Below are 19,265 nucleotides of genomic sequence, written 5' to 3' on the forward strand. Positions count from 1 at the left end.
GTAGCTGTTTTATGTTAAAAGCTTCAACGTCACTTCCCATTTACCAAAACTCAAAGTGACTGACATTCATCCTCTTATTAACATAACAAGCAACTTTACCCAGACATCAGAGGCAACACTACATCATTAAGAATGTAAAGTGTAGATCTACAAAAGTGTAGTTTAAAGTACTTTATGATACACACTTTCTTTACACAACAATTGTCCAAAGAAGACTTCTTAAACAATTATCAAATACAGTAATCAGTGAGAGTGGCTAAGGTTGTCCTCTCAAACAAAAATAATTTGTAAAAGATGTATGTGTTTCATATAATGTTTTACTAATACAGAAGTTCTTGTTGGCCTGTTAGGATTTGGAAACAAAAATTAAGGCATTGAAAAGACAGCAACAAAAAGTTCGTAGAAAATCAAAAAAGATCATTTTGGCTCTTCAGAAAAAAATGAAAACACTTCTGATAGTGAACACTCCTCCAGAGAACTTGAATCAGACTACTCATCAGACGACTCAGGAAATATGCTGAATGTTGTGGAGCAGCATCTAAATGAAGACTTGCAAGAACAGTATGATTCAGAATCACAACAGAATACCATAATTAATATGCAAGATCAAGTGCTATGGTATGAAATTGATAGACTAAATGATTCCATGGATGTTACCAGTGAAAGTAACTCAGAGCTAGCTTTGTCTCTGGAGAAAAAGCTGTCTGAGTGGGCAATGAAGTTCAACATCTCCATGACCTCTCTCACTCATTTGCTTAAGATTTTGAAGGAACATGACATTGATGTTCCAGCAGACGGATGAACACTATTGAAAACATCTCATTCTGGCAGTTTGAGAATAACAGAAAAATCAGGTACATTTTAACTTTGAAAATGTCCATGCACTCATTTGGCAATATTATTCAGAAATTCCACTGAACTGTAAAATCTTGTTTTTGATAGGTGGCAAATACACATATTTTGGATTAAAGGAAGGTCTTACGCATACTCTGTCTGAGCAAGACACTTCAAAATACGACCACTTTGAGATTTCTTTGAATATTGATGGCCTTTATTGATGAATATTTCCAGTCCAAAAACCTCACAATGTGGCCACTTCAGTGTGCTGTCATCAACCTTGATGAAGTGAAAAACAGTCCTTTTGTTGTTGCTCTGTTTTCTGGAGCAAAGAAACCAAATGATTTGGAGTTTTTGAGGGATTTTATGGAGGAGCTGCAAGAACTGATGGAAACAGGCTTTAAAGGGAAGAGAATTGTCCTCAAAAACATCATATGTGATGCACCAGCACGAGCCCTAATCAAAGGAATAGTTCAGTTTAATGGCCGCTATGGCTGTGACTTTTGTGATGTAAAGGGAGTTCATGAGAGCAAAATGCTTTTTTTGTATAAAGGAAATCTCAGAACCAATGAGTCATTTAGACAGAAGACAAATCCTGAACATCACAAAACAGATAGCATTCTTTTGAATCTGGACATTGATATGATCAGGCAGTTCCCAATAGATCCCATGCATTGTGTAGATCGAGGAGTGACTAAGCGAATGTTGATGCTGTGGAAAGAAGGACCTCTGGCCCATAGATTATCAGCTGGACATCTTAGCACCATTACTTATTTTCATCAAGCTGTCCGACATCACATACCTCCTGAATTCAATAGGAAACCCAGGGGGTTAGATGAACTGAAGCACTGGAAAGCAACTGAATTCCGAACATTTTTGCTTTATACTGGACCAGTGATTTTGAAATATGTTCTCGATAAGGAGAAGTATATTCACTTCCTTTCACTTAGTATTGGAATGCGCATCTTGTACAGTGAAAACCTAATGGAGCATCGTGATTATGCAGATGAGCTGTTAACATATTTTGTTGAAAAAGGTAGCAGCCTGTATAGCATGAGTTTCATCTCATATAATGTGCATTGCTTGCTACATCTCACTGATGTTGCAAATTACAACAGATCATTACACTATTGTTCAGCGTACAAGTTTGAGAACAATATGGGTCAAATCAAGAGGTTTATCCGCGGTTCAAGTGATCCACTGATTCAAGTAGCTAACAGATTGGCAGAGAGGCAAGCAATATCAAGTTCTAAGAAATCAAATGTTACCTCTGGTACGCCAAAGACAAAAGAATGTTACAGAATGACCAATGATAGCTACTGCCTTATACATGGAGTTCAAGAAAATCTGATTTTTGTGAGTTTTTTTGCAGAATGGAACCTTTGTACACTAAGCCATGTGACTCCAGAATAATTGGCATATTCAAAGGATTTCGGAATCACACTAAAATGTTTCATACTGACACCACTCAACTGGGACATAAAGCAATCATGATACCTTTGTCCTTGATTGATAAAGATGAATACAATGCGGTAGCGCCTATACCGCTCATGCATTCAGTTTGATTAGTTAGTCAAGTAAGTCAGTAAGGCAGGGTTTTTGCATTTTTTATTGCATGTTATCCTGATTTTGATCCAAAGACTATGAATAATGTGTGTGTGTGTGTGTGTGTGTGTGTGTGTGTGTGTGTGTGTGTGTGTGTGTGTGTGTGTGTGTGTGTGTGTGTGTGCGTGTGCGTGTGTTTTTTTTTTTTTTACATTGTACCAAATGTCCCCACAATTAAAGTGAACCACCTACATGTGCATTGTGGATAAAACGATCAGGGAAAAAACGGTTTAATTGATGTAGAAAAATAAATAGAGAAACAATATAACTGATTTAGATAAATGCAATTTCACTGACCTTATGTATGTAATTTTGATAACAGGGAAGGAACCAAAGGAAACAAAATGCAAAGTCACCATGGAGAAATTGTTTGGTATGTGATATATCAATTAGACATTATTTGTTTATACAGACATAAAACATCCTTTGCTATATAACGATCTAACTTTACAATTTTTCAGATCTGAATACTAAGATACTCCAACAAATTCAAATGCTGGAACAGAGACAAGCTGTCATCATGAATGACTTGGCAAAAGTTAAGTCTGTTCTCATGAAGCGGGCAGAAGAAGATGCCCATGAGGAACTTTTTAAACAACAACAGTGCTCCAGCTTTGAAACGTTTGAAGCCTTCTTATCGAGAGCTTTATGTTAGTACTACTATATAAATTTAGCGTTTATTTTTACAACAAAGCCACAGTTTTATTTTTTTATTTTTTTGCAGCAGATACCATGTAAAAGAAATGTTGAAGCCTGGTATATTTTAATCAATATTATGTATGTTTTTGTCAGGTACACTATCTCATCCATACTCACGGCAGCTCCAGTATAGGTGAGATGGTGAGACAGGCTTTAAAAAGCATAGCGTCAGACAATGTTCTCTGTCTGTATAACAGAACGGGGAAAGATGGGAAGAAGGTGTTGCCACCTGTGCTCCTGACATGTTTGAAAAGTAAGTGTTTAAGTTTTGGTTTGTGCATCTGGATGCTGCTATAGAAATTGTAATGTTAACACCTTGCTCTTTGTGTTTTTAGAATGTGTCAGGTCTTTTCACAAACAAAATGAAATAGAGGTGAAGAAGCTAAAAGTAACCACCAGAACAACACCAGACGCGGAATGTATTCGCCAAGTAGAAATTTTTTTGTCCAACGCCAACACCAGGCTGAAAAGGAAACCAAATAAAGGAAAAACCTGACTTTTTGTTTGATTGTTTTTATTGATGGAAATAAAGAATGTGTGTGTAAAAGTTTGAGTTAACTGAATCATTTTAGATAACAGTGAACTAACACTATTATTGCATAGTGGTGTTATATGGTGATCTCACAGTATGAGCACACAGTGACCACGGTATGAGCACACAGTGACCACAGTATGAGCACACAGTGACCAGAGTATGAGCACACAGTGAGTGAGCAGTGACATCACGATGACCAGAGTATGAGCACACAGTGACCACAGTATGAGCACACAGTGACCAGAGTATGAGCACACAGTGACCACAGTATGAGCACACAGTGACCAGAGTATGAGCACACAGTGACCACAGTATGAGCACACAGTGACCACAGTATGAGCACACAGTGACCACAGTATGAGCACACAGTGACCACAGTATGAGCACACAGTGACCACAGTATGAGCACACAGTGACCAGAGTATGAGCACACAGTGACCACAGTATGAATTCAATTCAATTCAATTCATTTCAATTCAATTCAAGTTTATTTATTTGTATAGCGCTTTTTACAATAGACATTGTCTCAAAGCAGCTTTACAGAACATAAACACAGAGCAGAAGGTAACCATAATTAATGATAAAGGAATTAACGAATAATAAAAGAAATAAGAATTAACAGAATAAAAATTCTAGATTATTATTAGATATATATAGTTCACAGTGTGTATGTATTTATTCCCCTATGAGCAAGTCTGAGGTGACTCAGGCAGCAGTGGCAAGGAAAAACTCCATTGGTAAAGGAAGAAACCTTGAGAGGAACCGGACTCAAGGGGGAAACCCATCCTCATATGGGTGACACTGGGGGTGTGATTGTAATATACAGTCAGTTAAATGTTGTATTGGTGTAGGGTTCAAGGACTTCTGATCTCCTGAGTACCACAGAGTCTAACTGGAGATGTCTCAGGATTCTTAGAGTCGGCCTCGGCTCAGTGGACGTCCAAAGGCTTCGTCCCACAGAGGACGTTGGGAGCTGGTACAGTGTCTGGATGCCTCGGGATGGGTACAAAGAGAGAAGCAGTGGAAAGGGATTAACATATCTGCTGTTCATAAAAATGTGCCGGTCTGATGTACTGGTGCATGATATTATGGGATGTATTATGTGTACGCCTGACTAAAGAGATGAGTTTTTAATCTACATTTAACTGGGAAAGTGTGTCTGAGCCCCGAACACTATCAGGAAGACTATTCCAAAGTTTGGGAGCTAAATAAGAAAATGCTATACCAACTTTAGTAGACTTAGATATTCTGGGAACTACCAAAAGTCCTGAGTTTTGTGATCTCAGAGAGCGTGAAGGATTGTAACGTGTTAGAAGACTAGTTAGATACATGGGAGCTAAACCATTAAGAGCCTTGTACGTAAGTAGCAGCAGTTTGTAGTCAATTCTATACTTAACAGGTAGCCAGTGTAGAGATGATAAAATTGGGGTTATATGGTCATACTTTCTTGTCCTAGTGAGAACTCTGGCAGCTGCATTTTGGACTAACTGTAACCTATTTATTAAAGATGCAGGACAACCACCTAGTAATGCATTACAATAGTCCAGTCTAGAGGTCATGAAGGCATGAACTAGCTTCTCAGCATCAGATACAGACAGGATGTTTCTCAGCTTGGCAATGTTTCTAAGGTGGAAGAAGGCTGTTTTGGTAGTATGAGCGATATGATTTTTAAAAGACAAGTTACTGTCTAATATAACACCGAGGTCTTTCTCTGTCGAGCTACTTGTAACAGTACATCCCTCTAAATGGGAGTTAAGTTGTGAGAGTTTATGTGCACTGGTTTTTGGACCTATGAGTAGTATTTCTGTCTTATCGGAGTTTAACAATAGAAAGTTGCAGCTCATCCAGTCTTTTATCTCTCTAAGGCACTGAGTTAATTTGGACACTGTGGCTATTTCATCTGGTTTTTTGATGAGATATATAACTGTGTGTCATCAGCATAACAATGGAAACTAATCCCATGTCTTCTAATAATGTTCCCTAATGGAAGCATGTATATAGAGAAAAGCAGAGGTCCTAGAACTGATCCTTGAGGGACCCCATAATTAACTGGTAGTAAACTGGAGGATTCACCATTTAATTCTACAAAATGGTATCGGTCAGACAGGTAGGATCTAAACCAGCTTAAAGCCTGACCATGAATACCTGTGTAATATTGTAAGCGATCTAGAAGAATGTTGTGATCTATAGTGTCGAATGCAGCACTAGGGTCAAGTAGAACTAATAGTGACATACAGTCTTGGTCCGAAGCTAAGAACAAGTCGTTTGTAACTTTAACAAATGCAGTTTCTGTGCTATGATGGGGCCTGAAACCTGACTTAAACTCTTCAAGGATGTTGCTTTCCTGTAAGAAGGAGCTCAGTTGAACAGACACAACCTTTTCAAGTATTTTAGACATAAACGGAAGGTGTGAGATAGGTCTGTAATTTGATAGTTCATTAGGGTCCAAGTTAGGTTTTTTGATGAGTGGCCTAATAACTGCCAACTTAAAAGACTTCGGAACGTAACCTAAAGATAATGAGGAGTTAATGATATTAAGAAGAGGCTCACCAGCTTGGGTGTCACCAGTATGAGCACACAGTGACTACAGTATGAGCACACAGTGACCACAGTATGAGCACACAGTGACTACAGTATGAGCACACAGTGACCACAGTATGAGCACACAGTGACCACAGTATGAGCACACAGTGACCACAGTATGAGCACACAGTGATCACAGTATGAGCACACAGTGACCAGAGTATGAGCACACAGTGACCACAGTATGAGCACACAGTGACCACAGTATGAGCACACAGTGATCACAGTATGAGCACACAGTGACCACAGTATGAGCACACAGTGAGTGTGATGTGACCTCATATTTCCACCACAGTATGAGTGCACTGTGATTGTGCAGTGACCTCATGTTGTGAACAAAGTATGAGCACACAGTGAGAGCTCTGCGTGGTTACACTTTTAGTTCACTGTGACACTCACATTCTGACCGCACCATGAGAAAAATGTGAGCTCATAGTGACATCATTGTGAGATCAAATTGTTGACTGGGTTGTATTTTATCTATAAACTGTCTCTTGTCCGTCTCTGTCTTTTGTCTTACACTATTTGCATTAGGCTGCACGCATGCACCTTATGTTAAAGAGCTTGTATTTATTTATTTATTTATTTATTTATTTATTTATTTATTTATTTATTAGCCCTTGTCCTGTGTTGTCTTCTGTAGCTCTGTGTCTTTATGTACTACCATTTTCCTGGAGGAACGTTATTTAATTTCACTGTGTACTGTTTTAGCCATATATGCTCAAAACGACAATAATTTACTCTACACTGAGAAGTGAATATGTTGATAGACTTTGTGCAAAGTGTTAACATTAAATTGCTTTGATGAAGTAGGAAGTATTTTTAGAATTAGAAATATACAGGAGTTGAGTCGTGATTAATACAGTTAGTGTAACAGCATCACACCAGTCCCCAAGATTATACACCTATATTCTCCAGTGAGAGTAAATTATTATTATTATTATTATTATTATTATTATTATTATTATTATTATTATTATTATTATTATTATTATCAGGTGTCTTTCTCATGAATAATCAGGTTCTACAGCAGATACTGAGACAGATTCCTTGGTGATTTGTGTATGATGTGTATAAACAATGTAAAACAGCCGTGTTTACTGATTCAAAAGCTTTTATTTATAATTCTAAGCAGGACATTGCAGCGATCCACACACTTAACATATATTTAGGTGATAATTAAGAAGAAGAGCTGAGTTAAAGTGAGGAGTGTGTGAGCTCACATGTTAATAAGACAAATGAAATGATGAGAGTGGATGATTAGAGCAGTAAAGCCCACATGTAGCACACAGTGAAGCAGTAGAAGGTGAGCTGAGTAAAGTGTGTGTGAGCTCACAGCTCTGAGCACTGCTCTTTGTTCACTGTGCTCACCACAGTAGGTTGGTTGTCTTTGGAGGCCTCACAGGTCACCACCTTGTTCCTCCACTGATCCGGGTGGAGGCTCAGCGTGCTGCTCCAGCTGTAGAGGCCGTCCGCGTTCAGAACGGCGGCGCTGCGGCTCTCCCCCGAGCTCGAGCTGCTGCCGTCAACCTTCCAGCTCAACTTCCAGTCCGAGGGGAAGCCCTTGTAGGCCACACACACGAGTGTGACCTTCTCCTGCTGCAGCTCCACACTGGAGGGGGGCAGCACTGTCACACTGGGCTGGGTGTCACCTACACACACACACACACACACACACACACACACACACACACACACACACACACAGAGGTGAGACAGGAATGGACAGCTGTCAGTCACTCAGGCTTTGTTTCAGCTCACTGTGTGTGTTTCACTTCCCTTTATATCTTACAGAGCAGAACTGAGATCAGTGGAGCATCACAAACGTTTCACATTCAATTCAAATACTTTTACATCTTACAGCTATAATGATTTATATTATTGTGAAGAGTGAAAATTCATATTTATGATGTAAATTCATAATAGGAAATATAAAAATAATAATTCATGAAATATATATTAATATTTTTAAATGGGATCATACTTTTATTATTTACTTAAATTGATTCTAGTCTTCAGGACATCTGTTTATAGAGTCACAGTCTCTGAGATATTAAATGTAGCTAGAATAATTCAGTGAAACTCTGTTACAGTCATTTGCCATTTCCATTTCAGTCATTAATCTGAACACACTCCATTTCAGTCATTAATCAGAACACACTCCATTTCAGTCATTAATCTGAACACACTCCATTTCAGTCGTTAACCAGAACACACTCCATTTCAGTCATTAATCTGAACACACTCCATTTCAGTCATTAACCAGAACACACTCCATTTCAGTCATTAACCAGAACACACTCCATTTCAGTCATTAATCAGAACACACTCCATTTCAGTCATTAACTAGAACACACTCCATTTCAGTCATTAATCTGAACACACTCCATTTCAGTCATTAACCAGAACACACTCCATTTCTGTCATTAGTAAACAGGTTACTTACGGCCCACAGACAGTTTAGTTCCTTTACCAAAAGTGCACCACAATGATACATTCCTATAAAGGCGTCGTACAAAAACCTCTGTCACACTACATTGACCAAGTGCACACACACACACACACACACACACACACACACACACACACACACACACACACACACACACACACACACACACACACACACAATGTACTGAAAAAATTTACTTATGGTTTTTTTAAGTTTGAATGATTTTTCACCTAAATCAGTCATTCCTGATAGAATAAAAATAACACCTTTATTCACTGTACTAAAAATATTTCACAAAAAAAAATCAGAAATGCTGCATTTTGCTTCAATATACTTTATTTTTTGTATATAGTATAATTTATTGATTTACTTGTTAAACACAAAAAGCTGCAATACTAATTACACCCCTATGCTGTCCAATATTAGTGTATTAATGATGAAATTCACCCACAAATTTCTAGGATATTAAACAAATCTATCAAGTTTACAATTCTCTCTGATTCACATATTTATGCCTTTAAACCTAAAAGTAAAATCCACACAATATCTCTGTAGTAGTGTGAGAATGACAGTAAGATTGGGGGAATGTGGTAAAGGTGTTTCCATACTTAGAGGACACTTTGCATTGGCAGCACATGCTTCAGTGATCTGGGAGTGTTTATAGTGCTGTGACTTTAACACTTCATGACTGAGAGCTGCTGCTACAGCAACTTCACCCACAGCTACCATGACTTTGATCCCCGTCTTCATCTGGACACTGATCCTCTGGACTCAAGGTCAGACACTGCTTCATATTTTATCTCTACAATCATCTGTTCATACTAATACACTTATTGTTTCTATTAGAATATTTCAGTTTCATGCTGCGTTATTGTGTATTTTTCAGAATGCAGAGGTCAAGTCACAGTAACTCAGACTCCGGCAGTGAAATCTGTTCTTCCAGGAGAAACAGTCACCATCAACTGTAAAACAAGTCAGGCAGTGTACACAACCTCATATGGTGAACGTTTACACTGGTATCAGCAGAAACCTGGAGAAGCTCCTAAACTCCTGATTAAGCTTGCAAATCAGAGACAGTCAGATTTTCCAGCTCGTTTCAGTGGCAGTGGATCTGGATCTGATTTCACTCTGACCATCAGTGGAGTCCAGACTGAAGATGCAGGAGATTACTACTGTCAGAGTTACCACAGTGGTGGTGTGTTCACACAGTGTTATAGAGTCGTACAAAAACCTCCCTCAGTCAGATTGTAGAGAGACTGAACTGCTGCAGCTGGGAGCGACTGCAGGTGCTGAGTTGGAGGATGTGATACGACACAATGACACTCTGTGGAGGAGAAGAACCACATCACACTGAATCACAACTCACATTAGAGATCTCTCAATAATCATGAATATATAAAAGCTGAGTAATTTATTATTTTATATTTCCATCAAATACATTTAAAATAGACAATTTTATAATTAGACCTGAAAGTCTTTTATTACTTTCTTTACACAATAGTTTAATTTTATTGCATTTTTTCACATTTTGTAGTGTTTCAACCTGAAACTTACATGTACAAAATTCATTATTTACATTATGGTCATTTCTGTATACTTTATGTGGCTTATTGACAAAAATCTTGATTGCAGGTCTGATATATCTGTTTCATTGGACCAAATGAAACCAAGATTGATCTTTCATCTGTGAAATTGCCATAAATGAAAGTGAATAACAGGAAGAATCATTTTAGTTAAAATTAAAATAAAATCAGTTGGTCATGAGTGTGCACACCCCTAAACTAACACTTAGTTGTAGCACCTTTAGATTTTATCACTGCATTAAATCTTATTAGGCAAGAGTCAATAAATTTAATGCTTAATCTTGATTTAGAGATATTTTGACATTCTTCCTTAGAAAAGTATTCTAACTCTGACAGATCAGCTGGACATTTCTTGTGTACAGCTCTCTCCAGCTCAACCCACAGACTTTCATATGGATCTAAATCAGGACTTTGAGTCATTTCAAAACCTTGATCTTTCACGTAAAGCCATTTCTTTGTAGATTTGGAGGTGTTCCTTTGTTTGTCGTCATACTGAATGGTAAAATTTCTCTTCATCTTGAATGTTGAGTTATTCATGATTCACTCCACACAGATTAAAGCTTCAGATCCAGCTGAAGAAAAGCAGCCCCAATGTACGTATAATACTTATGATCCATCACTCAGTAATCATCACACCACACTGAACACAGTCCTCCACGTTCACTACTGTAAGATAAATAGTTTTACAGTTTTCAAGATCGTTTTTCGTCATAACTCAGACTGTTTGATGGATCATTTGTAATTTGTTTCAGAGTCTATCACTAATCCTACCCTCAGTACTGTCTCTGTTTCTGACCCTGTTATTAATCTGGTCTCAGTCTCTGGTTTTGTAGATTTCTACAGTCATGGTGTTTACTGTTCCAATTGAAAACATCACAGGTTTCCACATATAATGAATCTGATTATCAAACTCATTTCTGTTCTCTCTGACCCCACACACACTCCATCTAAACTATCCTGCTCACAAAGACTGTTTAACATTCAGTTTTGTTTGTGTGCATTGTTTTGTGAATAAGAAGCTGTGGATAACTGTAAAGGTGCATGCACTGCTGAGGACCATAAACTCTGTTTTTAAAGCAGGTGATAATGTAGCCCTAACAGAAAGGGACAAACTGTCCCAGGCCATCAGAGAGGTAAAGTGAGCACTCACACAGAAACTCCAACCTGCTTCAAGAACGCACCATCCTCACTGTGCCAAATAAATCTTTGGTGTCCTTACTTCAATGATTATCATCCAGTCACACAAACACCCATCTCTACATGAGACTCTTGATGAGGCATATCAAGACCCTGTGGGCGCCCCCAATGGACCCTCTGCAGTTTGTTTATCATCACAACAACTCCACAGACAACATCATCACCTTCCTCCATCTGGTCCTCTTAGGGATCTCGCCCCCTATTGCAGGTTTTTCGCCTACATGACCTACCCAACAAAAAGTGGTACAGCTCCCACATACTTTGACATACAGGGGTGAGCCTGGTCTCATTGGAAAGAAGAGAGTCTCTAGATACAAGTGTCAGATTGATTCTAGGCCTTACTGGCACAAATTTACAGAGGCTAGAATCGAAGGCTTTGATTTCCGCCTGAGTTGTTTACCTGATAAACTGATTAATCTTATTTCTCTGGAACATGTTAAGGACCAAATAACAACTGAGGGTCATAGCCACATGTCTTGGCTTTCACCAAAAAAAAATTCAAGTCAAAAGACCCCAAAATGGCTTCAATAAAAATATTATTCTACGGACATGTCCGTCCGGTCATGTGTTTCTTGTTTACTTGTTTACTGTATAACTTTGAATAAAAAGACTGCATGCTCAGTTTAAAAGGCCTAAAACACACAGAGCCTCTGTGTCTACAAGTCTGCTGTGAAAAAAGGCCTGTAACCTGACACCCTGTGCTGTGTGAGTGAGAAAAAGTCGAGGATTGCGCAATAAATCCTTTGCGCACCTTTTTCACGCAGCTTGAGGCCTCGGAGACATGGCATGTTGCATACCGTTGGAATCATCTCCTTATTGGCTAAAGAGCTGTATAGGTCCCAGACCATTTCATTGCTATTGGAAGGAGCAATTGTCAGTCAAAGGCGGGTTCCCAAAAATGATGTCATGACATCATTGGCTTCTCAGCCGTCTATCTCTGCAATACAAGCACCGATTGGCTCAAGTGAGGGCTTGTTTGATTCGTTAGGCCCTGGGCTATAAATATGACATAATTTAGAATTTTTGAAACACCCAATGAGAAGTTAGAGCCGAAAAACAAGATGGTGAAGCAATACTGTTTCCAGTTTTCGGAACACAAACGGAATATTTGCGACGCGACCAAAGCATTCCAGTTCCTTGGACCTGTGGGGATTTTTGTGGCATATTTGTTTTGGAAAATATTACCCCAGTGAAGAAAGGGAAGCGTCTAAAGGTAAGGGAAAAACTGGTCTAGCGCCACCTAGGTCAGTTACTCAATTTTTTTTTCAAATAGTATGACAGCTATGAATAATATTATGCTTTGTGTGTGGGCTTAAAAAAATATTGAGAGTATAAACTTTACTAGGTAAATAGGTTTTTCGTGTTTTTAGAGGATTTAATGCTTTAAAGCTGCAATGAAGCTTGTTTCTGGGTCATCCCCTAGTGGTCACTTTGTCTGCCGTGCCGTGCATGGCACGGCGATCCGTAAGAGGAACCTCCTTGTCAAAATGACACATTTGTGCGAATTCTATTCATAGGCATAAGTTCAGCATTAAGTTCAATCATTACTCAACATCTGACTGAAAAGCTGTGCCTGAACAATTTCCTCTGCTGTTGGATTTTAGATTTCCTTATTGGAAGACCTCAGTCAGTCCAAATCAAAAAGCACCATCACTAAACTACACCACAGTGAGCATTGAGACCCCTCAGGGCTGTACACTCAGGTCACATCTGTTCACTCTGCTCACTCATAACTGTGCAGTTATACACAGCTCAAACAACATCATCAAGCTCACCAATGACACGACAGTGCTTGGTCTCATCAGCAAGAACAAACTGTCAGCATACAGAGAAGAGAGAAAACAGCTAATAGCCTCAAATAGAGCCATCTGTCTCTGATCATGGGCAAAACAAAAAACGATGATTGTTGACTTCAGGAAGGCAGAGTGGCCATGCTCTGATGAAGATTTACTTGAAGATCCTCCATGAAGATCATCAAGGGCATTAAATTCCTTGATGTTCACCTAGCAGAGAATCCCATCTGATTCTTCAACATTAGCTCCACCAAGAACAAAGCTCTGCAGCATTTCTACATTTTGTAAATTCTGAGGAAAGCCCATCTCCCACCCCTATCATTATCCTGTTTTACTGGCTGACTAATGTGAGTTTACTGAGCAGCTGCATCACTGCGTGTTCTGCAAAGTCCCTGCAGTAGATAGTGAGGGCAGCTGAGAAGATCATCAGCAGTCTCATTTACACCACATGCTGCATCTGCAAGGCCAACAGCATTGTGGAGGACCCCACACACACCTCACACACACTCTACACACTCCTGTTGTCTGTAAAAAGGTACCGAAGCGTTCAGGTCTTCACAACCAGACTATGTAACAGTTTCTTCCCTTTACACCTTTACACTCAGTCTACAATCGTTGCAAATTAAATTGTGTAAAGCGTGAGCTCATTGTAAATGCTTCACACTCCGGTCCAGTTGGTGGTTTTAAATGCACCATCTAAGCTGGTCTTCCAACCACCATAAAACATTTAAAGAAGAAGAAAAAGTTGTGCATGGGATTGTTACACCGCAGAAATGGCGAGTGGCCTATTTACATACTTTTAGATGTGCAATGTGGTCTGGTCTTTTTTTTTTTTTAGCAGAGTACTGCTCACACATGCTACTGTACATGTATACCAGCCATTTTACCTTCAGTAATCACACCAAAACTGCTAGCTGCAGCTAGTTTGCCTATCAGTATTTGTGAATTGTTAGGCCTGTTATGTCAGATCATTACAACATCACTAACTTTATATTTCAATATATAATTTTTTTTTATTTATAGTTATATTTCAATAATTAACAAGCGCTGTAAAACAACAGTAAGCAAGAATGCTGCACTGGTGGAATAGCGTAAACTATCATTGCTCTTTGGATAAAAAGATGAAGTACGCCTACTCTTAGACACTCATATTAAAGATAAAAAGCCTTATTTCACCACGCTATATGACTAGTTTTTTTAACAACAACTTCTATCTGTGGAACTGGAGCTGTTTTATGTTAAAAGCTTCAACGTCACTTCCCATTTACCAAAACTCAAAGTGACTGACATTCATCCTCTTATTAACATAACAAGCAACTTTACCCAGACATCAGAGGCAACACTACATCATTAAGAATGTAAAGTGTAGATCTACAAAAGTGTAGTTTAAAGTACTTTATGATACACACTTTCTTTAGGATACACAACAATTGTCCAAAGAAGACTTCTTAATCAATTATCAAATACAGTAATCAGTGAGAGTGGCTAAGGTTGTCCTCTCAAACAAAAATAATTTGTAAAAGGTGTATTTGTTTCATATAATGTTTTACTAATACAGAAGTTCTTTTTGGCCTGTTAGGATTTGGAAACAAAAATTAAGGCATTGAAAAGACAGCAACAAAAAGAAAAGAAAATCAAAAAAGATCATTTAGGCTCTACAGAAAAAAAATTAAAACACTTCTGATAGTGAACACTCCTCCAGAGAACTTGAATCAGACTACTCATCAGACGACTCAGGAAATATGCTGAATGTTGTGGAGCAGCATCTAAATGAAGACTTGCAAGAACAGTATGATTCAGAATCACAACAGAATACCATAATTAATATGCAAGATCAAGTGCTATGGTATGAAATTGATAGACTAAATGATTCCATGGATGTTACCAGTGAAAGTAACTCAGAGCTAGCTTTGTCTCTGGAGAAAAAGCTGTCTGAGTGGGCAATGAAGTTCAACATCTCCATGACCTCTCTCACTCATTTGCTTAAGATTTTGAAGGAACATGACATTGATGTTCCAGCAGACGGACGAACACTATTGAAAACACCTCGTTCTGGCAGTTTGAGAATAACAGAAAAATCAGGTACATTTTAACTTTGAAAATGTCCATGCACTCATTTGGCAATATTATTCAGAAATTTCAGTGAACTGTAAAATCTTGTTTTTGATAGGTGGCAAATACACATATTTTGGATTAAAGGAAGGTCTTTTACGCATACTCTGTCGGAGCAAGACACTTCAAAATAAGACCACTTTGAGATTTCTTTGAATATTGATGGCCTTTATTGATGAATATTTCCAGTCCAAAAACCTCACAATGTGGCCACTTCAGTGGAGGAGCTGCAAGAACTGATGGAAACAGGCTTTAAAGGGAAGAGAATTGTCCTCAAAAACATCATATGTGATGCACCAGCACGAGCCCTCATCAAAGGAATAGTTCAGTTTAATGGCCGCTATGGCTGTGACTTTTGTGATGTAAAGGGAGTTCATGAGAGCAAAATGCTTTTTTTTGTATAAAGGAAATCTCAGAACCAATGAGTCATTTAGACAGAAGACAAATCCTGAACATCACAAAACAGATAGCATTCTTTTGAATCGGCACATTGATATGATCAGGCAGTTCCCAATAGATCCCATGCATTGTGTAGATCGAGGAGTGACTAAGCGAATGTTGATGCTGTGGAAAGAAGGACCTTTGGCCCATAGATTATCAGCTGGACATCTTAGCACCATTACTTATTTTCATCAAGCTGTCTGACATCACATACCTCCTGAATTCAATAGGAAACCCAGGGGGTTAGATGAACTGAAGCACTGGAAAGCAACTGAATTCCGAACATTTTTGCTTTATACTGGACCAGTGATTTTGAAATATGTTCTCGATAAGGAGAAGTATATTCACTTCCTTTCACTTAGTATTGGAATGCGCATCTTGTACAGTGAAAACCTAATGGAGCATCGTGATTATGCAGATGAGCTGTTAACATATTTTGTTGAAAAAGGTAGCAGCCTGTATAGCATGAGTTTCATCTCATATAATGTGCATTGCTTGCTACATCTCACTGATGTTGCAAATTACAACAGATCATTACACTATTGTTCAGCGTACAAGTTTGAGAACAATATGGGTCAAATCAAGAGGTTTATCCGCGGTTCAAGTGATCCACTGATTCAAGTAGCTAACAGATTGGCAGAGAGGCAAGCAATATCAAGTTCTAAGAAATCAAATGTTACCTCTGGTACGCCAAAGACAAAAGAATGTTACAGAATGACCAATGATAGCTACTGCCTTATACATGGAGTTCAAGAAAATCTGATTTTTTTGTGAGGTTTTTTGCAGAATGGAACCTTTGTACACTAAGCCATGTGACTCCAGAATAATTGGCATATTCAAAGGATTTCGGAATCACACTAAAATGTTACATACTGACACCACTCAACTGAGACATAAAGCAATCATGATACCTTTGTCCTTGATTGATAAAGATGAATACAATGCGGTAGCGCCTATACCGCTCATGCATTCAGTTTGATTAGTTAGTCAAGTAAGTCAGTAAGGCAGGGTTTTTGCCTTTTTTATTGCATGTTATCCTGATTTTGATCCAAAGACTATGAATAATGTGTGTGTGTGTGTGTGTGTGTGCGTGTGCGTGTGTTTTTTTTTTTTTTTTTTTCATTGTACCAAATGTCCCCACAATTAAAGTGAACCACCTACATGTGCATTGTGGATAAAACGATCAGGGAAAAAACGGTTTAATTGATGTAGAAAAATAAATAGAGAAACAATATAACTGATTTAGATAAATGCAATTTCACTGACCTTATGTATGTAATTTTGATAACAGGGAAGGAACCAAAGGAAACAAAATGCAAAGTCACCATGGAGAAATTGTTTGGTATGTGATATATCAATTAGACATTATTTATTTATACAGACATAAAACATCCTTTGCTATATAACAATCTAACTTTACAATTTTTCAGATCTGAATACTAAGATACTCCAACAAATTCAAATGCTGGAACAGAGACAAGCTGTCATCATGAATGACTTGGCAAAAGTTAAGTCTGTTCTCATGAAGCGGGCAGAAGAAGATGCCCATGAGGAACTTTTTAAACAACAACAGTGCTCCAGCTTTGAAACGTTTGAAGCCTTCTTATCGAGAGCTTTATGTTAGTACTACTATATAAATTTAGCGTTTATTTTTACAACAAAGCCACAGTTTTATTTTTTTATTTTTTTGCAGCAGATACCATGTAAAAGAAATGTTGAAGCCTGGTATATTTTAATCATGACAATATTATGTATGTTTTTGTCAGGTACACTATCTCATCCATACTCACGGCAGCTCCAGTATAGGTGAGATGGTGAGACAGGCTTTAAAAAGCATAGCGTCAGACAATGTTCTCTGTCTGTATAACAGAACGGGGAAAGATGGGAAGAAGGTGTTGCCACCTGTGCTCCTGACATGTTTGAAAAGTAAGTGTTTAAGTTTTGGTTTGTGCATCTGGATGCTGCTATAGAAATTGTAATGTTAACACCTTGCTCTTTGTGTTTTTAGAATGTGTCAGGTCTTTTCACAAACAAAATGAAATAGAGGTGAAGAAGCTAAAAGTAACCACCAGAACAACACCAGACGCGGAATGTATTCGCCAAGTAGAAATTTTTTTGTCCAACGCCAACACCAGGCTGAAAAGGAAACCAAATAAAGGAAAAAGCTGACTTTTTGTTTGTTTGTTTTTATTGATGGAAATAAAGAATGTGGGTGTAAAAGTTTGAGTTAACTGAATCATTTTAGATAACAGTGAACTAACACAATTATTGCATAGTGGTGTTATATGGTGATCTCACAGTATGAGAACACAGTGACCACAGTATGAGCACACAGTGACCACAGTATGAGCACACAGTGACCACAGTATGAGCACACAGTGACCACAGTATGAGCACACAGTGACCACAGTATGAGCACACAGTGATCACAGTATGAGCACACAGTGACCACAGTATGAGCACACAGTGACCACAGTATGAGCACACAGTGACCACAGTATGAGCACACAGTGACCACAGTATGAGCACACAGTGACCACAGTATAAGCACACAGTGACTACAGTATGAGCACACAGTGACCACAGTATGAGCACACAGTGACCACAGTATGAGCACACAATGACCGCATATTTCCACCACAGTATGAGTGCACTGTGATTGTGCAGTGACCTCATGTTGTGAACAAAGTATGAGCACACAGTGAGAGCTCTGCGTGGTTACACTTTTAGTTCACTGTGACACTCACATTCTGACCGCACCATGAGAATATTGTGAGCTCATAGTGACATCATTGTGAGATCAAATTGTTGACTGGGTTGTATTTTATCTATAAACTGTCTCTTGTCCGTCTCTGTCTTTTGTCTTACACTATTTGCATTAGGCTGCACGCATGCACCTTATGTTAAAGAGCTTGTATTTATTTATTTATTTATTTATTTATTTATTTATTTATTTATTAGCCCTTGTCCTGTGTTGTCTTCTGTAGCTCTGTGTCTTTATGTACTACCATTTTCCTGGAGGAACGTTATTTAATTTCACTGTGTACTGTTTTAGCCATATATGCTCAAAATGACAATAATTTACTCTACACTGAGAAGTGAATATGTTGATAGACTTTGTGCAAAGTGTTAACATTAAATTGCTTTGATGAAGTAGGAAGTATTTTTAGAATTAGAAATATACAGGAGTTGAGTCGTGATTAATACAGTTAGTGTAACAGCATTTCCAGACCCATCACACCAGTCCCCAAGATTATACACTTATAGCCTCCAGTGAGAGTAAATTATTATTATTATTATTATTATTATTATTATTATTATTATTATTATTATTATTATTATTATTATTATTATCAGGTGTCTTTCTCATGAATAATCAGGTTCTACAGCAGATACTGAGACAGATTCCTTGGTGATTTGTGTATGAT

At 38.2% G+C, this 19,265-nt stretch overlaps 2 protein-coding genes, 1 long non-coding RNA gene and 1 gene segment (V, D, J or C); 2 read left to right on the plus strand and 2 right to left on the minus strand.

The window, feature by feature from the left end:
* The window catches only part of LOC125138407, a 143,991-nt gene that overhangs the window by 7,517 nt on the left and 117,209 nt on the right, over positions 1-19,265 (minus strand).
* Positions 1-19,265, minus strand: part of LOC113657301 (immunoglobulin lambda-1 light chain-like) — a 129,857-nt gene that overhangs the window by 4,751 nt on the left and 105,841 nt on the right. Inside the window, exon 4 of the mRNA XM_047819911.1 lies at positions 7,631-7,911. Coding sequence (XP_047675867.1) covers positions 7,631-7,911 — 281 coding nt within the window. The remainder of the gene's footprint in view (positions 1-7,630; positions 7,912-19,265) is intronic.
* On the plus strand, positions 1,083-3,617 carry LOC125145745. Its single transcript, XM_047819905.1, has 5 exons — positions 1,083-2,414; positions 2,765-2,815; positions 2,904-3,092; positions 3,235-3,394; positions 3,477-3,617. Exon 1 carries the CDS (start codon positions 1,087-1,089, stop codon positions 2,248-2,250), a length of 1,164 nt encoding a protein of 387 aa, XP_047675861.1. The 5' UTR covers positions 1,083-1,086; the 3' UTR covers positions 2,251-2,414; positions 2,765-2,815; positions 2,904-3,092; positions 3,235-3,394; positions 3,477-3,617.
* Positions 12,837-18,006, plus strand: LOC125145759. Of its 3 annotated transcripts, none has more exons than XR_007144195.1 (5): positions 12,837-15,366; positions 15,455-17,179; positions 17,268-17,456; positions 17,604-17,763; positions 17,846-18,006. It is a non-coding gene; the product is annotated as an uncharacterized LOC125145759 (long non-coding RNA). The 3 variants fall into 3 exon arrangements; XR_007144196.1 differs by having other exon boundaries at positions 12,867-16,828; positions 17,129-17,179; XR_007144194.1 differs by having other exon boundaries at positions 12,870-17,179.

This window comes from Tachysurus fulvidraco, chromosome 10 (assembly GCF_022655615.1).
Source record: "Tachysurus fulvidraco isolate hzauxx_2018 chromosome 10, HZAU_PFXX_2.0, whole genome shotgun sequence".
NCBI classification, from domain to species: domain Eukaryota; kingdom Metazoa; phylum Chordata; class Actinopteri; order Siluriformes; family Bagridae; genus Tachysurus; species Tachysurus fulvidraco.

Coding starts and splice junctions, on each gene's coding strand:
- LOC125145745 (XM_047819905.1), top strand. CDS start 1,087: ATGTGGCCACTTCAGTGTGCTGTCATCAACCTTGATGAAGTGAAAAAC.